Consider the following 27,898-nt stretch of genomic DNA (forward strand, 5'->3'; position numbering starts at 1 on the left):
CCGCCATTCCTGCCGCTTCTACGCCCATTGCAAAGGACCCCGTGACCTCTACTCCTAAGAAAAGTAGTGAGGGAAGCAGGAAAGGACTTAGTGACTCTGCAGTGGCACGTGAACTTGCAGAATTGTCCATGGTGATGATGGACAGTGATTTTGACGATTCGGGTGAATTGTGTGATGAGCCGGGTGAGGTTATTGTGCCAGAAAGTGCTAGTACGAGTGCTTCAGCGTCAGAAGTAGTCTCTAGCTCCAAGGGAAAGGAGCCGTTAGTGCAGCAAGGCAAGGAATTTGGGAAGGGAGTGAAAAGGCGGCGTGTTAGCCCCAGAACAATGCCCCCACATGACCCAGCCCACCATGAGTCCCGAGTGCATTCACCTCCCCGTTCCCCAAGCCCCACTTCACTCATTTCTTCCTCATCGTCAGCTGAGTTATCGCCGGAGTCTTCATCGTCGGAGTCACCACCAGCATCAACAGTGAAGGCAGGCCACAGAGGAAGAGGTAAATCCAGGACTGTGAAAAGTAGAGTTGTTAGTAGGATAAGGGCTGCTAGTGCTGTACGGCAACCCAGGGTCAGTGCGAGTGACCTTGAACGAGATAAATCTGCCTCACAGCCAACCACCACCACCACCACCCGCCCTACACCGCCACGACAGGGAATCCTGGACGCCTTCGTGTGGATGGAAGGGTCAGATTTTGTGCCTGAAAATTTAGTATTTGATGAGAGCTCCTCAGGAGTTCAGCCTGCCTTCACTATTGACGAAAATGCTGAGTGTGTGGACTACCTTTTGGCCTTCCTAGATGGCGAAGTCATGCAGCACATATGTGATTAGACCAACAGGTATGAATCACAACGTGCTGCAAGTGGTACAGGTAAAGCCAAGATGCAACAGTGGTCCATGCTGGGAGTGCAGGACCTGTATGTGTTCTTTGCTCTCATGCTTCTCATGCCACGCTCCAAGAAGCATGAGTTGGAAGAATACTGGTCCATGGACCCCTTACTACCCTCACCCACCTTCAATAAGTACATGGCCAGAGATCGCTTCCGGAACATCATGGGAAACCTGCACTTTGCCGACAACGATGTACCTTCCCAAACCGACCCACTCTGGAAGATCCGGGAGATTCTGAGCAGAATGTAGGATAAGTTTATGTCATTCTTCCACCCCTTTCAGAAGGTTGTCATTGACGAATCTTTGGTTTTGTTCAGAGGACGTCTTCGGTTTGTTCAGTACATTCCAAGCAAACACCATCACTTTGGAATTAAGTTCTTTGTACTGTGCGACTGTAAGACGGGGTACATCCTTGACTTCGTCATTTATTCAGCCAGCACTGTCGATCTGGATAAAACACACCCCCTTGGCTTCTCAGGCTGTGTAGTGAAAGTGCTCCTTGAAAAGTATTTTGGTGGGAATCATGTGCTGTATACAGACAACTACTATACAGCACCGAAACTTGCCAAATACCTTTCTGAGCACGGCATTGGCTCCTGCGGCACTGTCAAAAGTAATCATACCCACTTCCCCAAATTCACAGAGGCAGGAACCTCGCAGCGAGGAGACATGCACCTACGCAAGTCTGAGAAGATGCTGGCAATACGGTGGCATGACAAGAGGGTCGTGCACATGCTCACCACCGTACATAAGGGGGAGATGACAGACAGTGGGAAGGTCGACCGTAGGACAGGCGAACCTGTGATGAAACCTGATGCTGTGTTGGACTACTATATCAACATGCGGCTGGTGGACAAGTCCGAAATGATGATTGGTGAGACCGACTGCCTCAGGAAGAATACTAGGTGGTACAGGAAAGTTTTTCTGCATCTCATAGATATGACGATGCTGAACGCCTTCATCCTGTACAAGATGAAGGTCAAGCCACCCAAGTCCTCCCTGAGGTTGTTCACCAGGACTTGTGTCCAGCAGCTGCTGGAAAGATATGGTAGGGTGACAGCAGCAACTCCAAGGCGCCATCCAGTAACACTTCCCGACCGACTTGAGCAGAGGGCGTATATGGATCAGCACAGACTTGAGCTTATGCCTGCCACAGGGAGAAGGAAGGCTGCGATTCGCAGGTGTCAGGTGTGTGCACATACCACCCGCTGCACACCTGAGCACAAACGCACCTCTTGGCAGTGCGCTGAGTGCCAGGTTCCTCTCTGTGTTACCTGCTTCTTTGATTACCACAGCCAGAAGCAGTTCTAACAGTGCGAGTGTGAAAGGAGAATAATGTGTAAATAATGTGTAAATAATGTGTAAATAAATGTGTAAATAATGAGTAAATAGCAAGTGTAAGCAATGGATGTTCAGTACATATGATTGAACAGTGTATTATAGTTTTATCTTACTGAAAGTGACAGTGAATAACATAGTGTAAGTAAAATAGAAGGGTAAATATTGAAAATAGAATGGAAAATGTAAATAGTAATGTACGTAATTAGTAATATAAGAATATGAGTACAAATAATTTATGTTATAACAGTGAAAGTGAATCCATGGCTCTCTACGTATTTTACTGAATGAAAAATTGAATGACTTCAGTGACAATAAACTAATACTACTGAAGGAAACTTATGGAGAAAGACTCCAGATATATATAAGTGTGATATAGTAATAGAAATATAAAGTGTGAGGGGTTTTATGAATAATAAATGACAGAGTACCAAGAGCGAACTAGCGCAAGTGCGACGATCAGACGCGCTCGTAATTTCCATTGCTTTCACAGTGTTTTTTTTTGGAGTATGGATCCCAAACTACTTGAAAATCATAGAGTAGTGTTCATAGTGTTAATATCTGGCTGTGGTAATCATATTACGGGTTGTCGGGAAGTGTAAAGTGGAGACTTCGTTACCCAACTTCAGAGGTCTCCACAAGTCCTACGGTAACGACGAAGGCTCAACAAATATTCCAGGAGAAAGCTGAAGGTATGTGCCATAAGCATATGTAATTTTATTATTCTAGGACTAATAACTGATTTTTGGCAAATATATTTTGAGAGTCTATCGGAGCCCGAATAACCCCACGGGACACGCAAAACATTGGTAAACATGCCCGCGGTGTAGGGGTTAAAGGAGTCGAGGAGTGAAATTCCATCCATCCATTGCCAGACGCCATGTATCCCAAACAGGGTGGTCAAGGGCTTAGAGTTATTGTTTTACAGGGAGGGACACTAATCCTCCACCAACCCCACTTGACACGTTCGAAATTACTTGGGACAAATACTAAAATTAACGAAAGATCATGATAGCGAAATAAAAAGACGTATTACAATTGGATGGAAAGCTTTCGGTAAACACTGAGACAGGATGAAAAGTAGCTTGCCAGTTTGTATGAAACAAAAGTCATTAACGAATGCATAATTCCAGCCCTGAGGTATGGTTGTTAGCCCTGGAAACTGACATAATCGATGGAAAATAAATTAATTCGTTCTCAGAGAGCAATGGAAAGGACAATGTTGAGAATATCTTTAAGAAACAGGAAAAGATCAGCTTGGGTGAGAGAGCAGACTAAAGTCAAAGATATTATAGAAGCTATAAAAGAACAGAAATGGAGGTGGGCAGGCCATGTAGCAAGAATAAGGGATAACCGATGGAGCAAGAGGCTGACTGACTGGACACCAAGAGACTGTAAGCGTAGCAGAACAAGGCTACACAGGAGATGGAGATGATATAGAGAAATTTGCAGGGAAAACGTGGCAAAGATTGGCTTATTCAAGGACTTCGTGGAGAAGGTTGGGGGAGGCCTTTATTCAGCAGTGTGCTTGTAATGGCTGATATATATATATATATATATATATATATATATATATATATATATATATATATATATATATATATATATATATATATATATATATATATATATATATATTCTTCGGTGCCCTACTTACTAACATTACTATTAGGATGTTAACTCCCTTCTGGTGCCCTATGAATATTGTAGTGCAGTAATTTATTTCAGGTAGTACCTACTACTCATTCAACTGCGAGAGAGTCACAAGAATCTCAGTGTTATCAGTTCATGCTTTTTGCAGGTGGTACGATGACGTCTGGACCAGCGGATCCCACTTGGCACCAGCCTGTACCTCACCTCAGCCGGCGAGCGAGCTTGCGCAACGGCAGTGTGATACTGAGTGGCAGCAGCAGTCGGCCTGTGCAGCCCATCAAGCCTCTGTTGGACCTGAGTGGCGGAGGGTCCTCTCTGGGGAGTGCGGGGGTCCCTACACCTCTCAATCCTATGTTCGATCAGGCTGCACCTCGCAGTGTGTCCAGCCTCGCTAACAACGCTGCATATCTTCACTGCCTCGTACACAACCTCGGAGACAAGAGTGTGAGTCTCTTACTAGTTTGCTCAGACTGAAACGTTTGTGTGTGTGCGTGTGTGTGTGTGTGTGTGTGTGTGTGTGTGTGTGTGCGCGCGCGCTCATAACTGACAAGAAGGCTTATAGTTATCTCTGTTGATTGCACAAGGAACATTAACCACTTTATGCAGATGATGTCAGACGATGTCTCAATCTTTGTTTGGTCCTCCAGATTTTTTTTTTCTTTTAGCAAGGAGAGATTTTTCAGCGTGGAGGAGTCAAAGTCTTCAAAAATCCTCTTATTTGGTAGATGGTTCACCTTCTCCTTACTGTACACTGTATCTTCACTGCCTCGCACACAACCGAGACAATAAGAGTGAGTACAAACTGGGCTAATGAACTCTTTATTCATCCCCTCCTATTAAAAAATTTTCCATAGATCTAAAGAAATACATTAGACTATAGCACAAAGGCAATACAATTAGCATCGTTTGCAGAGGTCGTCAGCTTCCACCTACACATCCACAGAAACCGTAAACCAGACTGTAACATTCTCGGATACAGATTCATAAACATTATAACACACTTTAACACGCCTTTAACACTCTTATAGTACATCTTTTGATACGACCTTTGAAAGACCATAGCACATTTTTAGCACACCCTAGCAACACTGTGACACACTTCTAACACACAATAACACATCACGTTACACATGATATAACCCACCTATCAGGTGTCATGGGTCAGATAGCGTGAAGTACACATCCTGTGAGCTGTTACACCTAAACCACAGATCCTAGCACACTACAGTACACCTTCAAACATCTCTAACACATCCCCAGGTCTCGTGGATCAGACAACGTGACCTCCATATCCTAACGGTGGGCAGGTACACCTATACCACCGACCAGAGATTCGAGGTGATACACTCGCCGGACTCTCAAGACTGGATACTTAAGATCAGCTACGCTCAAGTGAGGGACTCCGGCGTGTATGAGTGCCAGCTGTCCACCAAACCTGTCAGGTCATACCAGGTCCACCTCAGTGTGTTTGGTGAGTCTATTTTTGTCACATCAGAAAGGTCCACCTCGTCCTATTTGGTAATCCATCCTTGTTGTATAATAATTCAAACCAGGTCCATCTCAGCATGATACGTTGAGCCTATATTTATATCATTAACCATTCTAGGTCCACCGCAACATGTTTGGTAAGTCATATCATAGATAACGCTAGATCAACCTGAGTGTGTTTGGTGAGTCTATCCATGTTATGTACATCATACCAGGTCTACCTCAGCTTGCTTGGTGAGTCTATCCTTGCCATTATACTGCACATAATGAGCTGTATTTCAATGTGTCGGTTATTCTACCTGACATTCTTGTCATATTATATACCTACCATGATCAAGTCACCAAGCCAGTCCTCTCATACCAAATCTACCTCCTAATTTTTGGTGAAGCTACCTGCATTCAGAGCTATATGCATTTTACCAAGTCTATCTCCACATGTCCGGTGAGCTGGCCTGCTATCATTGTCATATACTCCTTCCAAGCTGGCCCAACCATTTCAGATCTGCCTCATTGTGTTCGATGAGTGTGTATAGAAAGACAAATTTGAATTATTTTATTCATTGAGCATATTGTTAAGTGCAACATGGGCCTAGTTTTATTGGTATGTCTCTTCGGAAGTCATTTTTGTGATACCTCTGAGAATGATGTGTTTACTTTTTTCTTTTTACTGGATGCTTAAGTGGAGTGATAGCGACATTAGTGTCACATTCATGCATATCGCTGCTATAATTCTCAACAGACACATTGTAAAAATATTCATTCTTGGTTCCAAAACATTCATTTCACTCCTACATGGCCTACCTGAGAGTCTTCAGTCAAGTCAGAGCGTCGAGTTTTGAATATCCTCATATATAAAATATTCATGAATTTTTATGGCTTCTGGCAATATTTAGATAGGTAGATGAATTTATATTTTGCCTTATTTACTGTACATTCGGTAGAAGAGTTACTTTATTAAGATTAATTTGCTCTGAGAATTTGGATCTGAGCGAGATTTCTCCGTATGCTCTGGTGTGGTGGATATCTGCATAACTGCAAATTTCAGCATGTGACACAATACTCTGGTTTAAGGAATGATAAAAAAGAACATAATTTGCGGTTACTGAAAGCGTACGTACAAAGCAATACTTCAAGGTTCATCATCGTGTGTTTCAAAATGTAAGCACGGCTAGTGGCATTTGTTGACAAATGTCTAATCAGAGTGGTTTTTCGTGGAGGCCGCGAAACAATTCGAAATGATTTCCTCCTCCTCCTACTTCATTTACACACTGTTGGTGAGGATTTTTTAGATTTCACCTTCATGACGATGAGAAGCCACTAACCTCTCAAACCAACAATCTCTCTCTCTCTCTCTCTCTCTCTCTCTCTCTCTCTCTCTCTCTCTCTCTCTCTCTCTCAGCCCCACTAACGACCCTTCTTCAACCCACGCAGCCAGCCCCATGGCCAGCATCGTGGGTGCGCCAGACATGCACGTTGACAAAGGCTCTACCATCAACCTTACCTGCGTCATCTCCCACAGTCCTGACCCACCCAACACTGTGTTCTGGTACCACAACGGAGAGGTAAGGGACACAGTAAGATAGACTGACTGAGAGATAATTACTGATAGAAAGATAGGCAGACAGACCGGCACATAGATAAACTGACTGGCTGGAAGACGGACGGAAATATAGACAAACAGACAGATAGGTAGACAGGCAGATATATAGATAGACAGAAATACTGCTAGATAGATAGGTACACACACACACACACACACACACACACACACACACACACACACACACACACACACACACACACACACACACACACAAAGCACACACACACACACACACACACACACACACACACACACACACACACACACACACACACATCTATTCTATTGCCAGACGCCTCAATCCCGTTTGGGGTGGCCACAAACAAATCGCCTCCAAGTCGCCCTGTCCCCCGCCATTTCACTGCCCTTCTCCCAACTCACACACCCCTCTCTCATATACCTCTCCACCCCATCCCTCCATCTCATCCTCGGCCTCCCCCTCCCTCTTCCCCCCTCCACCTCACTCACATACACTCTCTTCGTCAGTCTTTCACCCTCCATCCTCTCCACATGGCCAAACTTATCTACTTATCGATATTTATATATGCGTATATATATATATATATATATATATATATATATATATATATATATATATATATATATATATATATACGGGTAAGGGGATGAGTCTGTTATGATGTGGCAGGGGTAAACCAGCTCTGCTGTCGGGCCCTGCTGCGCCCTGCTGCGGATGTCACTGATCGCACTGCGCAATTGACCCTTGTGCGGTGTGGTGCGGTGAGGATCTGTCCGTTCTCCCCTTTGGGGCTAAGATGCGAATGAATGTGTTTGAATGGATGAGTAAATGGGGAGTGTGTCGTCCTGTCTCGGCTACCTACCTTTCCTTGGGGGAAGCAGCCTAGGTATATATATATATATATATATATATATATATATATATATATAGAGAGAGAGAGAGAGAGAGAGAGAGAGAGAGAGAGAGAGAGAGAGAGAGAGAGAGAGAGACAAGTAAGAGAGAGAGAGAGAGAGAGAGAGAGAGAGAGAAGCTATGGAAGATAATTCTGTAAAAAGATGCATATCTCCCTGTCTCTGAGTACGTTCCTCAATGCTAGAGTTACTGACGTTTTCTTGCTCTCTTCCCATTTATTTCAAGGGATTTAGACAACATACGCATGAAACACTTGTCATTGCACACACACACACACACACACACATATCTGCGCGCGCTTCGAAAATGCTGGTACAGAGAAACTTTGCTTCTCAGTATCCAAAGGGAAGTCTGTTAGAGGTTTCCTGTGTTTACAATATTTCCGATGCTCTTGGAAATAAAATTCAGCATTTACACAACTCATTTAATCGTTTTTTATTATAAATGCATGAATTTGTGAGGCTTCGAGAGTTTTTAATTTGTTTTTAATGTGTGTGTGTGTGTGTGTGTGTGTGTGTGTGTGTGTGTGTGTGTGTGTGTGTGTGTGTGTGTGTGTGTGTGTGTGTGTGTGTGTGTGTATGTCCGGTGATTAATTTCGGCCGCCTTTCATAGAGACTGATCCTTACGTCATGGTGGACAGAGGTTTTCTGCATATTGTCTGTCCTCAGCGTATATCTTGTGTCATAGCCTATGTTATGTCTACGTTATTCCTGTGAAGCGTTGATGTGAAAAGATCCAGTACTGCAAAGACCTGCATGATGTGTTAATTGTTATGTGGCCTATTTCACCTTCCCTGCCCTTGATTTTGGATCCTGTATCACCTTATCTTATGGTGAGAATGTGGATCGTAATGATGATGATGAAAATGATGTTATGAATGCTACCTCACCCTGTCTCGTGGTGGAAATAAAGACTGGGATGTTGATGATGCCTTCTAGTTATATAATGTGCTAACTTTACCAGTATATTTACACTGTGCTAACCTCGTATGCTTCCCCAGGTGGTGAACTACGACTCTCCCAGGGGTGGCATAACGGTGGTGACGGAAAGAGGCAACACCACCAGAGGATACCTTCTTATACAGGTGAGGCGAGAGGTAGGCAAGTAGGTATATTGCTAGGTAAGTGAGTAGGTGAGTGAATTTTGGCAGCAGGTAGGTAGGTAGACATATTGGTGGATAAATGATTGATATACTGACGGAGGGAGGTCAGTAGGTAGGTAGACGCTTTGGTAAGATGATAAATCAGTGAGTGGATGAGTGAAGACACAAGGCAGGTTGGCAGAAATATAAGTGAGTGGATGAGTCAAGGAGGGGGGCAGGTAGGTAGGTAGGTAGGTAGGCAATAAGGTAGATAAGTGTGTGAGGGAATGAACGATAGCATAGTTAGGCTGACCGGTTGGAAGGTTGGTAAGTAGGTGAACGGAAAGAGGATGTTCCCCCGAGCCAGACCTTGTTAGAACATAGCTCTGCTAGGTTACAGGAGGGAACTGCCCTTCCCAGCATGGCAGCTACCGGGCATGGCCCGAACTCACGACCCCCCGGTCCCGAGTCCGACGCTCTACCACTAAGCCACCCTGCCCCCAGTAAATAAGTGAGTGAATGAATGAGGCATGTAGCTGCAAAGACATGATGATCAATACGTGAGTGAATGAAAGTTTGAAGGAGGCTTGTAATCAGGAAGGATGAAGGTAGGTAGGCTGATAGGTTGGAAGGGTGGTAAGTAGGTGAGTGGGTGGGTGAAGGAATGATGGATAGACAAGATCGATAAGTGAGTGAGTGAGAGTAGGAGGAGGCTTGTAGGTAGGAAGACAAATTGGTACGAAAGTGAGACCTGGAGTGAGTGACTGAGTGAAGAAGGGAGGAAGGTAGGTACATAAACAACTATGTGAAGAAAGGAGATTTGTAAGTAGGAAAACAGGTAAGGCAAAGAGAACGTTTTCCGGGTAAGCACTGTCTTAAACTTTGCTACAGAACTTCCGATTGATATGCTAAGTGTGAATGACACGTGCTTGTTAATTTACTGTTAACATACAAACGTACATATAAAAATATATGCACACAAAACATAAAAATATGCACACGAAACTAAGGCAGAATTTTTTTTAAATAAAAGCTTTAATAGTGACATTAATGTGTAGTTGAATGGAGAAAAAAGAAAGAATGGCTAATGGCCTACTAATGAAGACAAGTCGGCAGTGGGCAACAATCGGCAACAATCTTGGTGTAAGGAGACGGCAAAATTCGTAGTTGGAATTGGAGGATGATTGAGGCTATGCATCTGTGGCGTCCACCTAAACTGAATGAATGAGGAAGTAGAGACAGAACGAAGAAAATGAAAAAAAGAAAAACTCCCATGTATTATGACGAGAAAAATGGATGGTCACAGCCTATTTCTATCTATTGCCTGACGCAATAATCCCATATGGGCTGGCCACAAACAAATCGCCTCCACGTCACCCTGTCCCCCGTCATTTCACTGTCCTGCTCCCAATTCACACCCACCTCTCTCATATAGCCTACCTCTCCACTCCATCCCTCCCTCTTTCCCCCTCCACCTCACTCACATACACTCTCCTCGTCAGTCTGTCACTCTCCATCCTCTCCACATGGCCAAACCACCTCAGTGTGTTTCTCCTAACGCTTCTTATCACATCCACATCCACACCACAACGCTCCTTCATATCCTTATTTGTCAGCCTGTCTCTCCAAGTAACTGCACAGGTTCCTCTCAAATAACTCATTTCCACAGCTCTCACTTTTGACTTGTGTTCCTCCAACAACGTCCAAGCTTCACTTCCATATGTTAGAGTTGGTATCACATTACTGTCATGTAATAACTTTTTCACTTCCATGCTCACTTCCCTGTTTCTTATCACTGCCGTCAAGGAACCAGCAACTTTTCTTCCTTGTTGTATTTCAAACACTTCACCCTCCATGCTTCCATTCTTACTCATCACACTACCCAAGTACTTAAACGTACTCACATTTTCCATTTCCTCATCATTCAACCTCACTGTCCATTCACTGACTTCAAATCTCTCGAAGACCATAACTTTACTCTTCCCTTCATTCACCTTTAGATTCGTTTCTTATACACTCTCCTATTTCATGTACAGTATTTATAGAGGAATATGAATGATTTTTGTAGATTACTGCTGCGTGAATGTAAGAATTAAAATATAACAATTTCAGTCAAATCCGTGTGAAGCTTTTGGTGTTATATTTAATTCAACAAATCATATGAATATTACTATGGATGTGCTTTTTATTGTCGTTAAATATTTTCAACCTCTGCAACACTACGTGAACATAAACTGGCAACACTTCAGAAATAACTGATCTGAGTTGTATATTTTTAGTACAGTTAGTAATATGGACAGCATTTGCATTAATGAGACTCTTTTTCGGTTTTGTATGGGGCATGTGAGAAATGTTTTTTCAGGATCTCTCGTAACCTGAACAAACTCAAGCCTCATTCACGATCTATTGTTTTTTGGTGGTTTGTTGCAACATAACATCTTATACTTAAAGAACATGAATTATTTACTCAAAAAATCTGCTTTAATATGAGGTCAGTTTTTTCAAAGAAACTGTCATCTGCAAAGAGGTGTTTATTTACAGAAATTCTGATTTGCAAAGAGGTCCCTATCAACAGGTTGATTGACAGAGGTATAGTCCAGTAATTAAATGGCAGAGGTTGGACAAAATTGCTTTATTTTGTTTCTCAACTGATTCTGACAGGAAATTAGGTCTACTAGCCAGGATAAAAAATCTACCCTGATCTGCTCACTGCTAATACCCTAAATTTGCCTTAATCCAAGATGGCCACCATCGCGGGTATTTAATTTAAAAAATTGGCTCATCTTCCAAACGAATAGAGCCATGAATGCAAACAAAGTGTCTAATCCTATGTTTTTGGGGTCAGGGAATTCATTTATAGCGTTTTTAATAAGACTGAAATGTTTCTAAAGCTTGAATGTTACAAGACTCCATGACTGCATGACACATGTAACGAAATCAGCTAGAAAACTCGAACTACCTATAATCTACTCTACTTGAACTTATCCATATCATATATGTCGAACTTAATCTAACATCCTGAGAGAATAGTCATCCAGAGACTCTGCTTCCTGTTCACTGCATCATTGGTGCAGGCGATTTCCTTGCTATGACCACAAGTCAGTCATGATCTAACCCAATGAATTGAACAACTCAAACTACCTATGTATAGTCTAGGCTACTTGAACTTATCCACATCAAATTCCCAAATCTAACACCCAGACAGTCTAATCATCTAGAATCTTTTCACTGTTCACTCCAGCATTGGTGCACGTGATTCCCTTCCAGTGACCACATGCCAGGGTGCACATCAGTCCATTCTTGCGACAGGAACAGGTGTTTTTGTCGCACTTGCCATGGCAGTTGCATTTGACTAGCTTCAGCAAGGATGCTGGAGCAGCATCCCTCTGCATCTTCACTGGCTTGAGTCTTCTCCACATTCTGGTCTTTGTGGAGCAACCAGCCCCACTTGGTTGGATCAAGAATATTGCCTAGCCAGGTCTGTACCTGATGGTACACTCGGTAACTATGGTACTTGGCTGCATTGCAAGTTGGTGGGAGAGATTCAGGAGGCAGATAGACCGACCTGGACGCCACCTTGCTACTGAACCTGGCTGCTCTTTCAAAGTCAAGGCTATTTCCAGGCTTACAGTTGTACAGGACTTCTAGAGAGGCCTGGCCATGCTTGTTGACATCATCGTGGCTTTGATTTGGCTTCATGAATAAGCTGGCGTGGTCCTTGAGCTGATGGCATTTGCTCATTGCCATGACCTTCCCTATGCTGTACGGCCTCGACGTCGTATCACACCCTGTGACGGTATGTAGGAAGAGCAACGATCCAGTAAGGTTAGAGGCTAGATGATCTTGTAGGATCCGGATGTTGAAAATCTTGCTGGCTGTCTGTAGGAAGATGACATGATGTCTGGGACTGAGATGGTGCAGCAGCAGGACCAGCAGGTCGGTGTCGTCCCCAACAACTGCCACTGATCTCCTCTTGGCCATGGTACATGCTGTTGACACAATGTCGTAGTCAGCATCACCAGCACTGTGGTGGAGTTCAACTCCAGCTTTCTCCAGCTCACTGCCAATGAAGTACAGAAACATCTGCTTGTTCCTGGGCTTTGTGAGGAATGCCTTCTTCTTCATGGTCAGCTGCATTTCTGGCTTGAAGTCAACTTCTGCTCCGATGTTGTTTGAGCTGGAACGTCTCTGGTGTGCTTCATCCTTGGTAGAGGGACCACTTCCATAACCATCAAATATGACAACAGCATGTCTGTAGTGGCGATGTACATACTGCACATACAAGCTGGATAGATTGGCATATGTTGTCTGGTTGGGCCATGGCAGCCGTTGCAAGAGTGCACCACCATCAAGAACGTACACCACATCATCTGGACATCGACTTACTACACGGGATGGTACCTTCTTCACGAGGCCTGTCTGGAGACTGGCCTTGTCTGGCAGACGCATCAGGAGACTGTTGTCAAACAGAGCTGTGGTGTAAGCTGACAACTCGTATGTGAACAAGCTTTCTGTGTCAACAGTCCCTGTTCCTGCCACAACAAGGCTTTGGAACAACTGTTTCGGGTCGATCTCCAGGCGTTCTCCTTCAACGGCAATGTAAGTTGAGGCAGCGAGTGTGGTGACCTGATCTTTCTTGCAGAATGTGTGCTCTGCTACCGATTTGCCCTGCATAGATTTCAGTATGGCATGACCAACTGACTCTGCTCTTTCTACATTCACAGACTTGTCAGCTATGACTTCAGATGACAGACTATGCAGTTCCCTCGAATCCTGGAAGAAGGGTTTTCGTTCAGAGAAGTAGTTCAGGATGGTCTGCACATCCTTGGCATCTCTGGTCATCCTAGCAGCTGACCTGTCCTTGTGGACCTCTACTTCCTTGATGTCTTGAAGGCCGGTCACTTCCCTCATGGTCCTGTTGACTTCTCCACATGCTGGAGTGGACAGCAACCATATCAGACTTGTCGACTGTTCAAACCCCCGACCTCTTGTCAGACCACCAACCGCCTTAACGTTCCTCATGAGAACTTGTTCAATATACAGGTCACTGTATATACCTGCCCAGTAGTTCTCGCTTCATAGGACAAAGAGGCCATCAACAAACTTGCTGTATACATGTGGATGAGTATCCAGAAGCTTCTCCATCTTGTTCAAGTACAAGACAAGGGACTTTGTGTAGTTTTGATGTCCTGAAGCAGCCAGAAAGGACAACATCTCCTTCAGAGCTTGTAGATAGAGCAGCCAGTTTCCTGTGCGACCAGCCCTGATGAATGCACGGAGAATAGCAACAAGAGTCAAGTACATGAGCCAGAGCTTGGCTGTGCGGTGTTCACTCAGAGATTCACGCCATTCTGCAGAAGCTGCTTTAAGTTGTGATATATTTTCAGATGAGAGAGCTTCGTCCAGGGTCAAGGTGTCTTCTGAAACTTGTTTGACAAGATGTTCTATTGCTGTCAGAACTTCTGCACTGCTCTGAGGACCTGAAAGATAACACCACCACCATATATCATGCCACCACCACTACAGGCACCATGCATTACACATGCAAAAAAATTAATGTGCATTACCATCACCATTAATTAGAATAAATGCATGACTAATGTAACCAAATCTACATGAAACTTTTGATGCTACATACAGACACAAGTTGCACACTCATCATCATCTTCATGCTCATCCATCATGTCCTGTATGTCATCATGTACTAAGTCTTGTACACCCAAGTCTGGTTCAACTGATTCAGAAGCAGGAACAAGGCTTGCTGAAAAAAACACAGCACCACACTTTTCAAGCGTCTGCTCGAGGTCATAACATGCAACACCAGGAGAACATTGTCAGTTATTGACATCATGTACAAAGAACATGAGAGGGAAAAACTACCTTCCATCTGATCACCTATGTGACTTGAGTCCTCCTTGCTGAAGACACGGGGTACAGGGACACCGAGCATCTGTGCTGTAGTCATGGTGTTCAGAGCAGAGTCCACCAGCAGATGAGCCCTGATAGCACGTGCCATGGCCTTCCCAGACAGCATGTGCTCCACACTACCTTCAGCATACACTTGGGACATCACCTCTTTCAAGCCGGAACCAGCCTTTAGACTACCAATAGAGCCCAGGAAGCTCATCTGTGTATGGAATCCACCCAGGATGAGGACGATCTGATACAGTGGACTCTCTCTAGGCTGAGCTTCGATGATCATGAAGGCAATCCACCACAACTGCTGGTCGAAGGTGATGACTGGAGTTGTGTTGTACCGGCTAGCATGGTCCAGAACATACTCCAAATTGGAGCACACAAAGGTAGGATCAGATGGCGTGAGGTCAATCATGGGCAAGAATATGTCAGAGCTTTTTCCAGGATGTGGGATGTTGCGATGCAGCATCTGCATATACCCTGACCACATAGGTTGTGGTTCTAGAAGGTGGAAGGCCACTGTCCACATCACATCAAGGTTGTCATTCTGTATGTCTCGCTGGAACACTTCAACATTGGTGTACATAATCTTGGAAAGAACTGTCTTTGGATCTCTGTTCCACCAAATTCACTTTTGCTAATCGCTTGACGATCTCCATGTCCACCTTGAGTCGTGGGATTCTCTTGGTACTCTGGATAGCTGGGGTGAATGTTGCCATTTGGCCCATTACATGGATTGATCCGTGGCCATCTAAGGTTCTGGAGGCATGGTCAACATTGTCTACTTGGTACTGGAGGAAGGAACATGCAACTTGTTCTGGGAGATCAACACCTTGCACTACCGCAGCATTGCTTCTGTACTTGTTTGCTTCTGTGTATGAAGAGCAGAAGCCAAGTTTGTTGATCATGTCAACCAGATCACGGTGACCATACTTGTGTTCCAGTGTCACGCTGAGACCAAATTGCAGGGGTGGGAGAAATGAGCGAGGACACGTGGACTGCATGATAGACTGACCTATTGAGGCCACATGCAACTTTGCATTTCTGCTCTTGATAATGCTGCCTACGAGTAGTTGTAATGAATGAGGCAGGTATGCAACATTTGAATCAACAGAACGCATATCCTCTGAAGTTGGATACTCGTCTTTATGACGTTCCATGGACTTTATCTCTGTTCTTATGAATTTCCCAACAGTTTCAATAAGTCTGTCCTTATCGGAGAGTTCTTTCATTTCACTTGCTCTGTCATGGGCTTCTTGAATGATGGATTTAACATTGGACGTCAGAGTGACGACATTAGGGCGTTGTCTGATGGTGGTAATTGACACCCTTGCTCCATAGTGGTTCTCCAGCTCTCGCTTCAGTTGCTTGGGGGTGTAGATTTCCTCTTCGGTCATGCCACTCTCTCTGAGCATAACTTGGTACAGGTCTTGCAATGTAATGGTTTCTTCGTTGTTCTTTTCCAGAAAATTGATTGCATATTGAATAGCACCAACTTTGGATGTGCTTCTAGGTCGACCAACTTTTCTTCTCTTGGTGGAAGAATTGCATTCTTCAGATTCAAATTCCGGAGGGGCCTTTCCCTTCATGAACAGGTCCTTGCACGTGTGGTGGTATAGGGCCTCCTCAGCTGGTAGATCATTTACCACTGAGAGACGAGACTGGACCTTCAAGGCCCATTCATCCTCTCTGGTGTGACAGTGACTTAGAATGTTCTCTTGAAATCCTAGAGTCATAACATGACTGTATCTGTAACTAGCTTTTTCTATGCAAGAGACATTTCAACAAACACTCCACAGGAGAGGCAGTGGGTTTTGAAATCAAAGACATTTTTCTCAGCTGATCTCAGGTTTGCCTTGACCACTTTGGAAGAATCACGCTTTTTGGCAGATTTGATGGTTTTGGGATTTGTGTGCTTGCTCCTGCATATTTTGTGCACAAGGATATCATTATTTTTGTCAAAAAACAAATCTGGGACATCTAAGTTTCTCTCTTTGTTCGCTTTGTTAATGCCAGCACACCCTTTCTCTGTCAGTTTGATATAGTCATTGGACTTGTCTAGGTCAATCACTTCTCTGCAGATGACACACGCCATCTCTGTTCAGTCTTTAAGTTACTTCATCTATCCTCCACCACAAATATGCTGTTATTCCATGCACATGCAACCTGTAGAAATTAAACGAAAGCCATTTACAATCTAGAAACATTTCAAATAACGACAGTGAAGGCATGCTGTGGATTACAAATAAGGCAGAAAAAAGTAGAATAATATGGCAATTTTTTGCACAAAATTTAGAGTATGATTGCAATTATCTGCAAATAGGTCACATACAGACAAATAATACCATAATAAATGAACTCCTTGACCTGAAAAACATAGGAGTAGACACTTTGTTTGCATTTATAGCCCTATTAGTTTGGAAGATAAGCTAATTTTTGGCATTCGGTACCCGCGACGGCGGCCATCTTGGATTAGGGCAAATTTGGGGTATTAGCAGTGAGTAGATCAGGGTAGGTTGTTTATCCTGAGTAGTAGACCTAATTTCCTGTCAAAATCAGTTGAGAAACAAAATAAAGCAATTTTGTCCAACCTGAGTGGATTTTTTTACTTTAATTACTGGACTAGTATGCTTTTAGACAAAAGAAACAGAGACACACAGACAGTCTCAACACGGTGAGTCGATTCTAGCTGACGTGTTGAAATGCGGGGAGGGAGTTTAGTACCTAAGGGGAAGAAGGGATTAATGCGACAATGGTGTGACTGGTGGGGGCAGAAGGGATAATGGAGATGGTAGGGGTGGGTGGACTGGGTAGCGGTGTATAGAAAGGGGAGGGGTTAGAACTGCTAGCTAGTTAGCATAATATATATTTAAAGTCGAATTTTTTGGCCCCAAATGATGACAGCAGTTGCACGGAATGTGACATATTTGCACGTACCAATATATATATATATATATATATATATATATATATATATATATATATATATATATATATATATATATATATAGATATAGTTACGGAACAGAGAAAACTGTCCCACAAAGTTCCAGGTTCAAAACAAAAGAGTTAGGTAAAATTACAAGTTAAAGTTTAATGCTCAAACTAACAACAAAACATTCAGGACTCATAAGGATAATGTAATGGCAAAAAACAGGTTAAATATATGGTTAACTGCAATAGCCTCTATTAACACGAAATTAGCATGAGTAAATTTATCTAAGTCAGCCCTGTTAAAATGAGATACCACATAATACTCAGTGAATGCCAGATATATTATTACAGATACAAACTATTATAAAAAATGACTGACAAAAACTTTACATTAATCACAAAAACCTACTAGGCCAAAGAATTAACACCTTATGCTACACAGTACAAGGAAAAAATGCAACAACACTTATACTCAAATTACACAGCTGCTAGATGGTTGGAGACTTCCTGAGCACTCACAATAATAACTGTACAGGGAAGGACAGAGATGTGAACAAAATGAGGAGTAGATCTAAGTGGCAATAATGCAGAGACTGAGCTCATTATATAGGGGCCAGCAGAGCTTAATACAACTTGTAAGAAGGACGCGCAAATGAAGCCATAGCGGACAAAGAGCTGACAATCCTACTCTGAACAACAGAAAGGACGACTTACTCTACTATAAAGGTAGAAGGTGGGACTGAGGCAGAACAGGCTCGTGATCAAACATGCAGCATACTGTGCGTTAAAATTACACAAAGGATGATGAAATCATAGGCTATGTAACACCTCCCCACAAAGAAAAAGAAATTTATGAAGGAAATTTCTTATTACTCTAAAACAATCTGTCTAAAGTCTAGATAAGCAATCTGCAATAACATTTTCTTTCCCCTTGACATGTTGTATGTCTAATGAATACTCCTGAAGAAGTAGACTCCATCTTGTCAATCTCTGATTTTTATCTTTAAACTTACTAAGGAATTTCAGTGGGTTATGATCGGTATAAATGACTATGGGGTCAAAACCAGAACACAAATAAAATGAAAAATACTGTAAACCCAAAATCAAGGCCAAAAGCTCTTTCTCAATAGTTGAGTAGTTCTTTTGAGGTGGTGTGAACTTCTTACTGTAATAAGATACAGGATGCTCAATACCCTGATCTTCCTCTTGCAGCAAAACAGCCCCAGCTCCTGTATCACTTGCATCAACAGCCATCTTAAAAGGCTTAGCAAAATTTGGAGTAGTGAGCACTGGCTGATTTAATAGGATAGCTTTAAGTTTGTTGAAAGAGGATTCACAGTTATCGGTCCAGACAAATTTAACTCCCTTTTTCAGTAGGTCTGTAAGTGGTAATACAAGAATAGAAAAGTTAAGAACACATCTCCTGTAATAACCTACCATTCCCAAAAATCTTTGTAGCTCTTTCCTACTTTTAGGTCTGGGAAGATCACTTATAACCTGAACCGTAGCTCCTGGTGGTGCAACATGTCCATCACCAATTACATACCCAAGGTACTGAACTTTAGCTTGACCAAACTCACACTTTGATAAATTAGCTACAAGATTAGCCTGAACCAAACGCTCAAGAAATTTACTGACATGGCATAGGTGATCTTTCCAGTTGTCACTGAAGATTAATACATCATCAATATAAACAACACACCCTGCCAAACCCTCTGTTACAACATTCATGAGCTTCTGAAATGTGGCTGGTGCATTCTTCATACCATATGGCATTACAGAACATGCAAAAGTCTTTCCTAGTGTTACAAAACATGAGATCTCCCTAGCACGTTCAGTCATAGGTACTTGCCAGTATCCCTTTAACAAATCAAACTTACTTATGTACCTAGCCTTCCGATCTTGTCTATGCAATCTTCCACGCGAGGGAGAGGGTAAGTGTCTGTTTTGGTTATCTGATTAACACGTCTGTAGTCGATGCAAAGCCGCTGTGACCCACCTGGCTTAGGGACTAGAGTGACAGGAGAACTCCACTTGCTCTGACAGGGCTCAATCATCTTGTGGTCCGACAGGTAGCCAAGCTCCTTCTGGATGAGAGGAACTTTCACTGGGTTCACACGGTAAGGAGGCAGTTTAATTGGCTTTGCGTCTCCAACATCGACATCATGCATCAACACAGTGGTTCTTCCTGGAGTGGCACGGAACACTTGCGGGTACTCCTGCAGTAATGCCGAAAACTCCTGCCTTTCCTCGGGAGGTAGATGAGAAAGCTTAGTCTGGAGATCATTCATGATATCAGGATTCTTCCCCAAACTATCACTCAGGCTCATGCTGCATGGGAGAATTTCACTTGCAGACTCGGGTGGAACAGCTACAGTGCACACTGGGTTATTTTCGTCCCGCCTGTGATATAATTTAACATGTTGATGTGACAAAGTTGCTTGTTCTTTCTACGATCTGGTGTGGCGATGACATAGTTGACATCACTGAGTTTCTTCTCCACGAAATAAGGACCACTAAACTTGGCTTGAAGAGGTTGCCCATGAACTGGTAGCAGAATCAAAACCTGATCTCCTGGCTGAAAGTGGCGTAACCTGGACTTCTTATCATACCAAGTCTTCATCTTCTCCTGAGCAGCTCCTAAATTCTCTCTCGCCAGCTGTAAAGCAGTGGACAGCCGTTCTTTGAACTTCATCACATACTTCAGCAGGTTGACGTCATCTTCCCCCGACAGCCAGCATTCCTTGAGTAGCTTAAGGGGTCCTCTTACTTCATGGCCAAACAGTAGTTCAAAAGGTGAGAAGCCCAGTGATTCACTTGGAGATTCTCTTGCGGCAAACACAACGAATGGAAGACCTTTATCCCAGTCTTTCTGATGTTCCAAACAGTATTTCTTGATCATCGATTTGAGTGTTTGATGATATCTCTCCAACTGGGTCTGGGGATGGTAAGCTGAAGACGTGATCTGGGTGATGCCCAACTCTTTCAGAGACTGCTTGAAAACATTTGACATGAAATTACTTCCCCGGTCTGACTGTACCTCCTTGGGCAGACCAAACTTTGTGAAGAACCCTAGCATTTCCTTAACTACGTTCTTTGCTGAGATATTTCTAAGTGGAATGGCTTCAGGATAACGAGTAGCCATATCAATCAGGGTCAACACATAAGAAAATCCTGAAGAAGTCTTAGGAAGAGGGCCCACAATATCCACCAACACACGGGTGAATGGCGCCTCAAAAGGAGGAATGGGAACTAGAGGTGCAACCTTTTCGGTCTGATTACACTTCCCCACAACTTGACAGGTGTGACAAGACTTACAATACCAGGAAACATCCCTGAAGATACCTGGCCAGTAGTAGAAGTGTTTCAAAATGCATGCCACAGTCTTCCTCACTCCAAGGTGTCCTGCCAAACTGGAATCATGAGCCACTCTAATGATATCCTGCCTACAAACACGAGGGATGACAACTTGATGTACAACCTCCCATTCACAGTCGGCTGATGCTGTTGGGGGTCTCCACTTCCTCATAAGTACTTCTGACTTTATATAATAACAAGTAGAAGCACCAGCTGACTCTTCCTCACTGCAAACAGAGTTAGCTAGACCTTTCAACTCAGGGTCAGCAACCTGCAACTCAACCAACTCTTGACGAGACAAATTATCAACACTACGGGGTACTGCCTCATCTGGTGAGTGGTCCAAATTAACAAGAAAAGTGTCAGCTAGGATAACATCATCATCATCATTATCCTCTAAATCACCAGTAACTTTAGACTTAGCCCTAGTGACAGCACATGCAGGGAACACATCAGGGACATCACAATCCCAGGTCGAGCCACTGGCTCACTAGACAACTCAGGAGCTGGACACACTTGACTTCCACCAATATCATTTCCAAGTAAGAAAGTTACACCTGACATTGGGAGTGTCTCAACCAACCCAACCATAACGGAACCATTAACAAAACCAAACTCTAAATTCACTCTGCACAGAGGGACAGAGGGAGGCGGTGGCTGAATCGGTAGAGAGGCGGCTTGCAGTCCTAATGGACCCAGGATCGAATCCCGGCTGGGGCAGGGAACAGTTTAAGGATTTGAATTTCCTAAAAAGCAGACATTCCTGATGTACCAGATGACCCGCCGACATGTCGTAAAGTACCCCCGCTAATATCAGTACGCCAGTCCTGTGTGAGACAGCCCTAGCATGTGTTCAATATGGACGGTGGGTGTTAGCGCCGAAGTGGTGACATATGGAGGTGTAGGACGACTACTGGGCTTTGGGATAGGCCACTGCCCCAAAGAAATAGGCCCTGAGCCTTTGCCCAGAGTCGGACACGTAAAAAAAAAAAAAAAAAAAAAAAAAAAAAATTATTCCCTACACCTTGTAAGATTACAGTTTCATCAGAGGAATTAACATTAGAGCCTAGAACACTGGTCAGCATAAGGGATTGGCAAGCACCTGTATCACGATATATTTTAACTGATTTCCTGTCATTACTGTCCAGAGGACTGACAAAACCATCAGACAGGAAATTAGCACATGAACTCTTGAGAGTGTCACCCACGTTACTGCTCAAAAGAGGAGCTCCATCATGAGAATTTAAGTTACCCCTCAAAGCAGGTTCAGTTAACTCAGTTAAAGAATTATGGGAACTCTCAAGGGTGGACACTAGACCAATTGACTGAATTTTTAAAGACTCCTTTTTGTTCACATCACGCTGTCTCCTGAAACATTTCTCCGTAGTATGACCAAGCTTATTACAATAAATACATTTACTTTTCTGAAATCTAGAGGTGAAGCTGGTATTTACTTCCTGAGAAACATCATCTTTATTCTCTTTCCTGTTACCTGTACTCTGAGTAGAGGCAACGTACTTACTCTCAGCTTTCCTTTTTTCTTTATAATATCTCTTGTGAGTGAGAACATACTCATCAGCTAAAACTGCAGCATCAGACAAATTATCTATTCTTCTCTCATCAAGATATAGGCTTACATCTTTACTAATACACCTCTTGAAGTCCTCCAGCAAAATCATCTGCTTAAATTTACCAAAATCAGAATCCACATTCTTAGAATTTAACCACTGCTCTAACAGATCTTCTTTGAATTTTGCATACTCAACATGGGATTGCTTATCTTGCTTATAAGTTGTCCTAAATTTTACTCTATAGGCTTCAGGAACAAGCTCATAGGCCTTAAGAATCAAGCTCTTAACTACATCATAATTATTAGATTGATCCTGAGGCAAAGATGCATAAGTTGCTTGAGCTTTACCAGTGAGAACAGTTTGATGGAGTACTGGCCAATACTTTTTTGGCCAATTAAAACCTGTAGCTACCCTCTCAAACAACTGAAAATACTTTGTTAAATCAGATTCATTAAAAGGAGGGACAAGTTTAACATTTTTTGCCGCATCAAAATCATCAGAGCTAGATGATCCAGTTCCACCTTGTTTCATGCGATACTCATGGTCTGCCTGAATCCTAGCAATTTCAATTTGTGCCTGAGCCTGTACCTGTGCCTCTTGAATACGAGCATTTGCCTGAAATTCAGCCTCCTGAATACGAGCCTGAGACTCCGCCTCCTTAGCCTGAGACTACGCCTCCTTAGCCTGAGACTCAGCCTCCTTAGCACGTGCTTGAAATTCAACCTCCTTAACACGAGCCTCCTGCAGGGCTAGCTGTAACTTAGCTAATTCAGTCTGCATTTGCTCATTTGGAGGAGTTACATTAAACAAGCTTTTCTTAATCATGCCAACAATTTGATCTTTAGAATGATGAGAGTGAACTGCAATTCCCAATTGTTGAGCAACAAGCTTAAGTTCATTCTTTGTTCTGTTTTCTACATCACACACTGTTTGCACATTTGACAAAAAATCTTTGGCTTCATCAAGTGTAGTAATAGTAGACATCATGAATAAATCACAGTCACAAAATATCAAGCAATATCCTTATGATAATATCCTGAATATCCTGGTGAGGTCGCCAAATTTATGTTACGGAACAGAGAAAACTGTCCCGCAAAGTTCCAGGTTCAAAACAAAAGAGTTAGGTAAAATTACAAGTTAAAGTTTAATGCTCAAACTAACAACAAAACATTCAGGACTCATAAGGATAATGTAATGGCAAAAAACAGGTTAAATATATGGTTAACTGCAATAGCCTCTATTAACACGAAATTAGCATGAGTAAATTTATCTAAGTCAGCCCTGTTAAAATGAGATACCAGATAATACTCAGTGAATGCCAGATATATTATTACAGATACAAACTATTATAAAAAATGACTGACAAAAACTTTACATTAATCACAAAAACCTACTAGGCCTAAAAATTAACACCTTATGCTACACAGTCCAAGGAAAAAATGCAACAACACTTATACTCAAATTACACAGCTGCTAGATGGTTGGAGACTTCCTGAGCACTCACAATAATAACTGTACAGGGGAGGACAGAGATGTGAACAAAATGAGGAGTAGATCTAAGTGGCAATAATGCAAAGACTGAGCTCATTATATAGGGGCCGGCAGAGCTTGATACAACTTGTAAGAAGGACGCGCAAATGAAGCCATAGGGGAGAAAGAGCTGACAATCCTACTCTGAACAACAGAAAGGACGACTTACTCTACTATAACGGTAGAAGGGGGGACTGAGGCAGAATACGCTCGTGATCAAACATGCAGCATACTGTGCGTTAAAATTACACAAAGGATGATGAAATCATAGGCTATGTAACAATATATATATATATACTGTGAAAAATATAGTACACGTGCGTACGTATGTGGAGAGTTTTGACGCTCCCACCAGGAATTGAGCACGAGACCTCTAGACAGAAGTCAGACACCGTTACCGCTACACCAATGCGTAATAAAAGCCAAGCCACCTGACTTCTATGAAGAACCAGGTAAAGCTTTTATGGGAGGATATTTTTCAGTCATAACCCATTTGATAATACCGGTACATATTTCAGACATCAGTATTTTTGCTTAGCCCCTCGCAGCTCGGCAAGTGACATAACAGTTTTAATCTATCCCAGCCAGATCTTCCTATATGCTGGGGAAACACAGATTGTGTAGCCTACATACAGTATGTGGAAAGATTTTGATGCTTCAGCCGCAAATCGAACCGGGATGGTTAAGTTTTAATGCTCTGAATAAGTCCGAGTGAGCAGACTCATCAACCGCAGGCATACAACCACCCCTGCAGGGCCGTCCCGTGCAATGAACCGATGTTCCCATGCAGCTGACAGCATTTTGCTCTCGTGATAGAATGAGGCGTGGAAGTTGGTGAGGAGGTTTGGTTCCTGGGTGGACGCAGCATTTTCGTCTCCACACAGTTAACAATATCACCATAATAATCTCCAAGCACCCTGTAATTTGGTTATATGGTAACCACCCCACGATGAGAATGGTTTCTTGAGTTACAGGAAACTTCTTGCCTTGTCACTCGGAGTAGAGTCACCTGAAATGGAAAGAAGAGAAATAAATAGTGACAGGAAGGATGAGAGAAATGGGTAGAGAAGAGAACAAATACAGGAAAGGAATGACAGACATGAAGGAAAAAATAGCAGCAATACGTTAACCGAGTAGATGACGGATCCTCCCCTTGCCACCAATAGAATCCTGTAGATCAGGGGTTCTTAACCTGGGGTCCGTGGACTCCCAAGAGGTCCATGGATGGGATACAGGGGGTCACTGAAGGTCAGAAAAATTGAGAACAATTTAGCGAGATTGCGTGATGCCGTTTGGCATCATTAACTTAAACAAACAAACAAACATACAAACTCGAAGTCTTGAAGAATTCTGGTGTTCGTTGACACAAGCCTACCCTCGTCTGGCAAAGCGAGCTATAGGTGCTCTGATCCCGTTTGCAACTACATACCTTTGTGAGTCAGGGATTTCAGCATTTGTTTCTATCAAAATGAAAAGTTGAAATCAACTGGATGTCAACGATGACATGCGTGTTGCCTTGTCAAAGATCACCCCACAATTTTATCTTATTCAAGCCAAACAGCAACAACAACTCTCTCACTGAAATGAACTTTTGAGCAGACTTAAAGTTTAGTTTTGTTTAATTTGCTCAAGTTGGATGTATTTCATTTTTTCGAGAGGCCATTAGTTTTTGCTTGAAAAAGAGTGAGAAACATAATTCTTTGTAAAGACTGTTTTATACTTTGTAATACACTGCGTGAGGTAGTTTTCAATAAAATAATGTATATTCACTGCATGCAAAATGCTGCGTTTGTGCTTATGTGCATTTTTGTAGGGAAGGAGTTCATAGCGTTCACCAGATTCTCGAAGGGGTCCGTGACTCAAAAAAGGTTAAGAACCACTGCTGTAGATGATAAATACATTCCTTCTTGGTAATGAGTCTTGCCACCTTTTTGTCCCCAATATCTATCGCCCCTATCGGCAGCCCACAACGTGACATAGCACCATGCGAGGGGTTTGAGCTCGTGTCCTTGTCTGGGAAGAATATATATAATGCAATCCTTATGCATGTATGTGACCTATGATCATTAGAACCGTCCCGCAACTGAAAATATGGGTTAGGTTCCATCTACATGACAGACCATGCCTGGCATATAGGAATTACTCAGGGACAGCGAATGAAGTGGGTCATATCGATGCAGATGTTTCAGTCATTTGAACCTTTACTAAACCGTGGGTCATACAAGGAGCAGAGGTAAAGACATACATATTGCCATTCATTGCAAATGATCATGCACAATGCTATCCTCTTCAATCATGCATCCCACATCACTTATGTCATCGACCCCTATCCTCCCCACTACCTCGATGGCCTAATGAAATCCAGGGCAAAAACACACACAGAAGCCCACCACTGCCCTGCTGAGGGGGATCTCCTTGACGTGGTGGTGGGGCTTGAAGAGTTGCTGGCAGTGTCGCCTACTCTGGAGGCGTACCTATCTTTGTGGGGTTTGGCATTAGTCGGCCTCGTGGACCAAGCACCCCCTCTACATCACTGGTAGAGGAGGCCTGCTGGTGATGTTGCTTATCCCCTTCCATATTCCCATTTGGGATGGGGTTTTGTCTCCTCACTTCTTTGCCGTATGTGGCTTCCTGTAATGCCGGGAGACAAGAGTCCTGGAGGTTAAGCAATGCTGCACAATGTGCTGTGCAGCGAGCAACACACCTCACTGGTCCCTTATTCTTACTTGATGGGTGGCCTGGTTGGGCCCAGCCAGGTCAATCAGCTGGTAATGCGTTGGCAAGGGTCAAGTGGGCACTGGGAGGCCTGGTGGCTCCTTTCATCTTGGAGTCACCCTTGGCTGAATTCCCCAGTGGTTACCCGTGTATATGTCCTCATTACCTCTGTGGTCACCAGTGGTGTCCTCCCTGGTGTACAGCCTCCCTTTGCTAGGCTCTGTGGTGGGTGGAAGGGTTGGGGAATGAAGTTTGTTTTTCATGACATATGGAGGTTTTCAATAAAACTGTTGTTGATGATGCGGCATCTGTCTCCAGCCATTCTCTAGACTCTTCCTCTCTCATTCCCAATCTGGAGCCATTTCAAGCCCCTGGGGACTATCTTCCTTTGCCCCAGTGTCGTGCTGGAACTGGAAGGTGTTCATATCGGATTGGTGGGGCTCTGAGGTTAGGCTTAGCAGGGACGGTGCCCACATCATATTTATGTGAAGTATCTAGTTCTGAACTTCTCTGTTGGGATGTTAGTGCTGGATATTGACAGTTTTCATTTGCACTGTGCCATAGTGTCTGCTTGTTTTAAAGAACCCAAAATCTCAACACATGGGGATGGAAGCATCCTGGTTGAGGTGTCCTGCCCAGAAATAGCTTCTGCATAATGGCTCTGACCTCTGTTTCTGGGGCTGATATTACTTGTGTTCCTCATGCAACTTTGAACTGCCATAAGAGGGTCACTTTTTCTCATGACCTTCTCCAATACTCCTAGGAGCAACTGCTATAGGGTCTGTGGTCTCATGATGTAATGAAGGTTGAACACCTTCTGAAGAAGATAGATGGGATTTTGACCCCGACTCCAACTTTGTTCCTGACTTTTGACAAGTTGACGTTGCCTACATCTGTGAAACTCGTACAGCTTTCACTTCTTGTGAAACTGTA

The 27,898-nt window shown here is 43.2% G+C and overlaps 1 protein-coding gene across 1 annotated transcript in view; it reads left to right on the forward strand.

Moving 5' to 3' along the window:
• Window positions 1-27,898, forward strand: part of LOC145410115 (uncharacterized) — a 90,687-nt gene that overhangs the window by 52,933 nt on the left and 9,856 nt on the right. Inside the window, exons 5-8 of the mRNA XM_080280314.1 lie at window positions 4,027-4,322; window positions 5,139-5,349; window positions 6,798-6,928; window positions 8,862-8,945. Of these exons, the coding sequence (XP_080136440.1) occupies window positions 4,027-4,322; window positions 5,139-5,349; window positions 6,798-6,928; window positions 8,862-8,945 (722 nt within the window). The remainder of the gene's footprint in view (window positions 1-4,026; window positions 4,323-5,138; window positions 5,350-6,797; window positions 6,929-8,861; window positions 8,946-27,898) is intronic.

Source organism: Coenobita brevimanus, chromosome 84, assembly GCF_032717465.1.
Source record: "Coenobita brevimanus isolate Jiangsu-jjx chromosome 84, ASM3271746v2, whole genome shotgun sequence".
NCBI classification, from domain to species: Eukaryota; Metazoa; Arthropoda; class Malacostraca; order Decapoda; family Coenobitidae; genus Coenobita; species Coenobita brevimanus.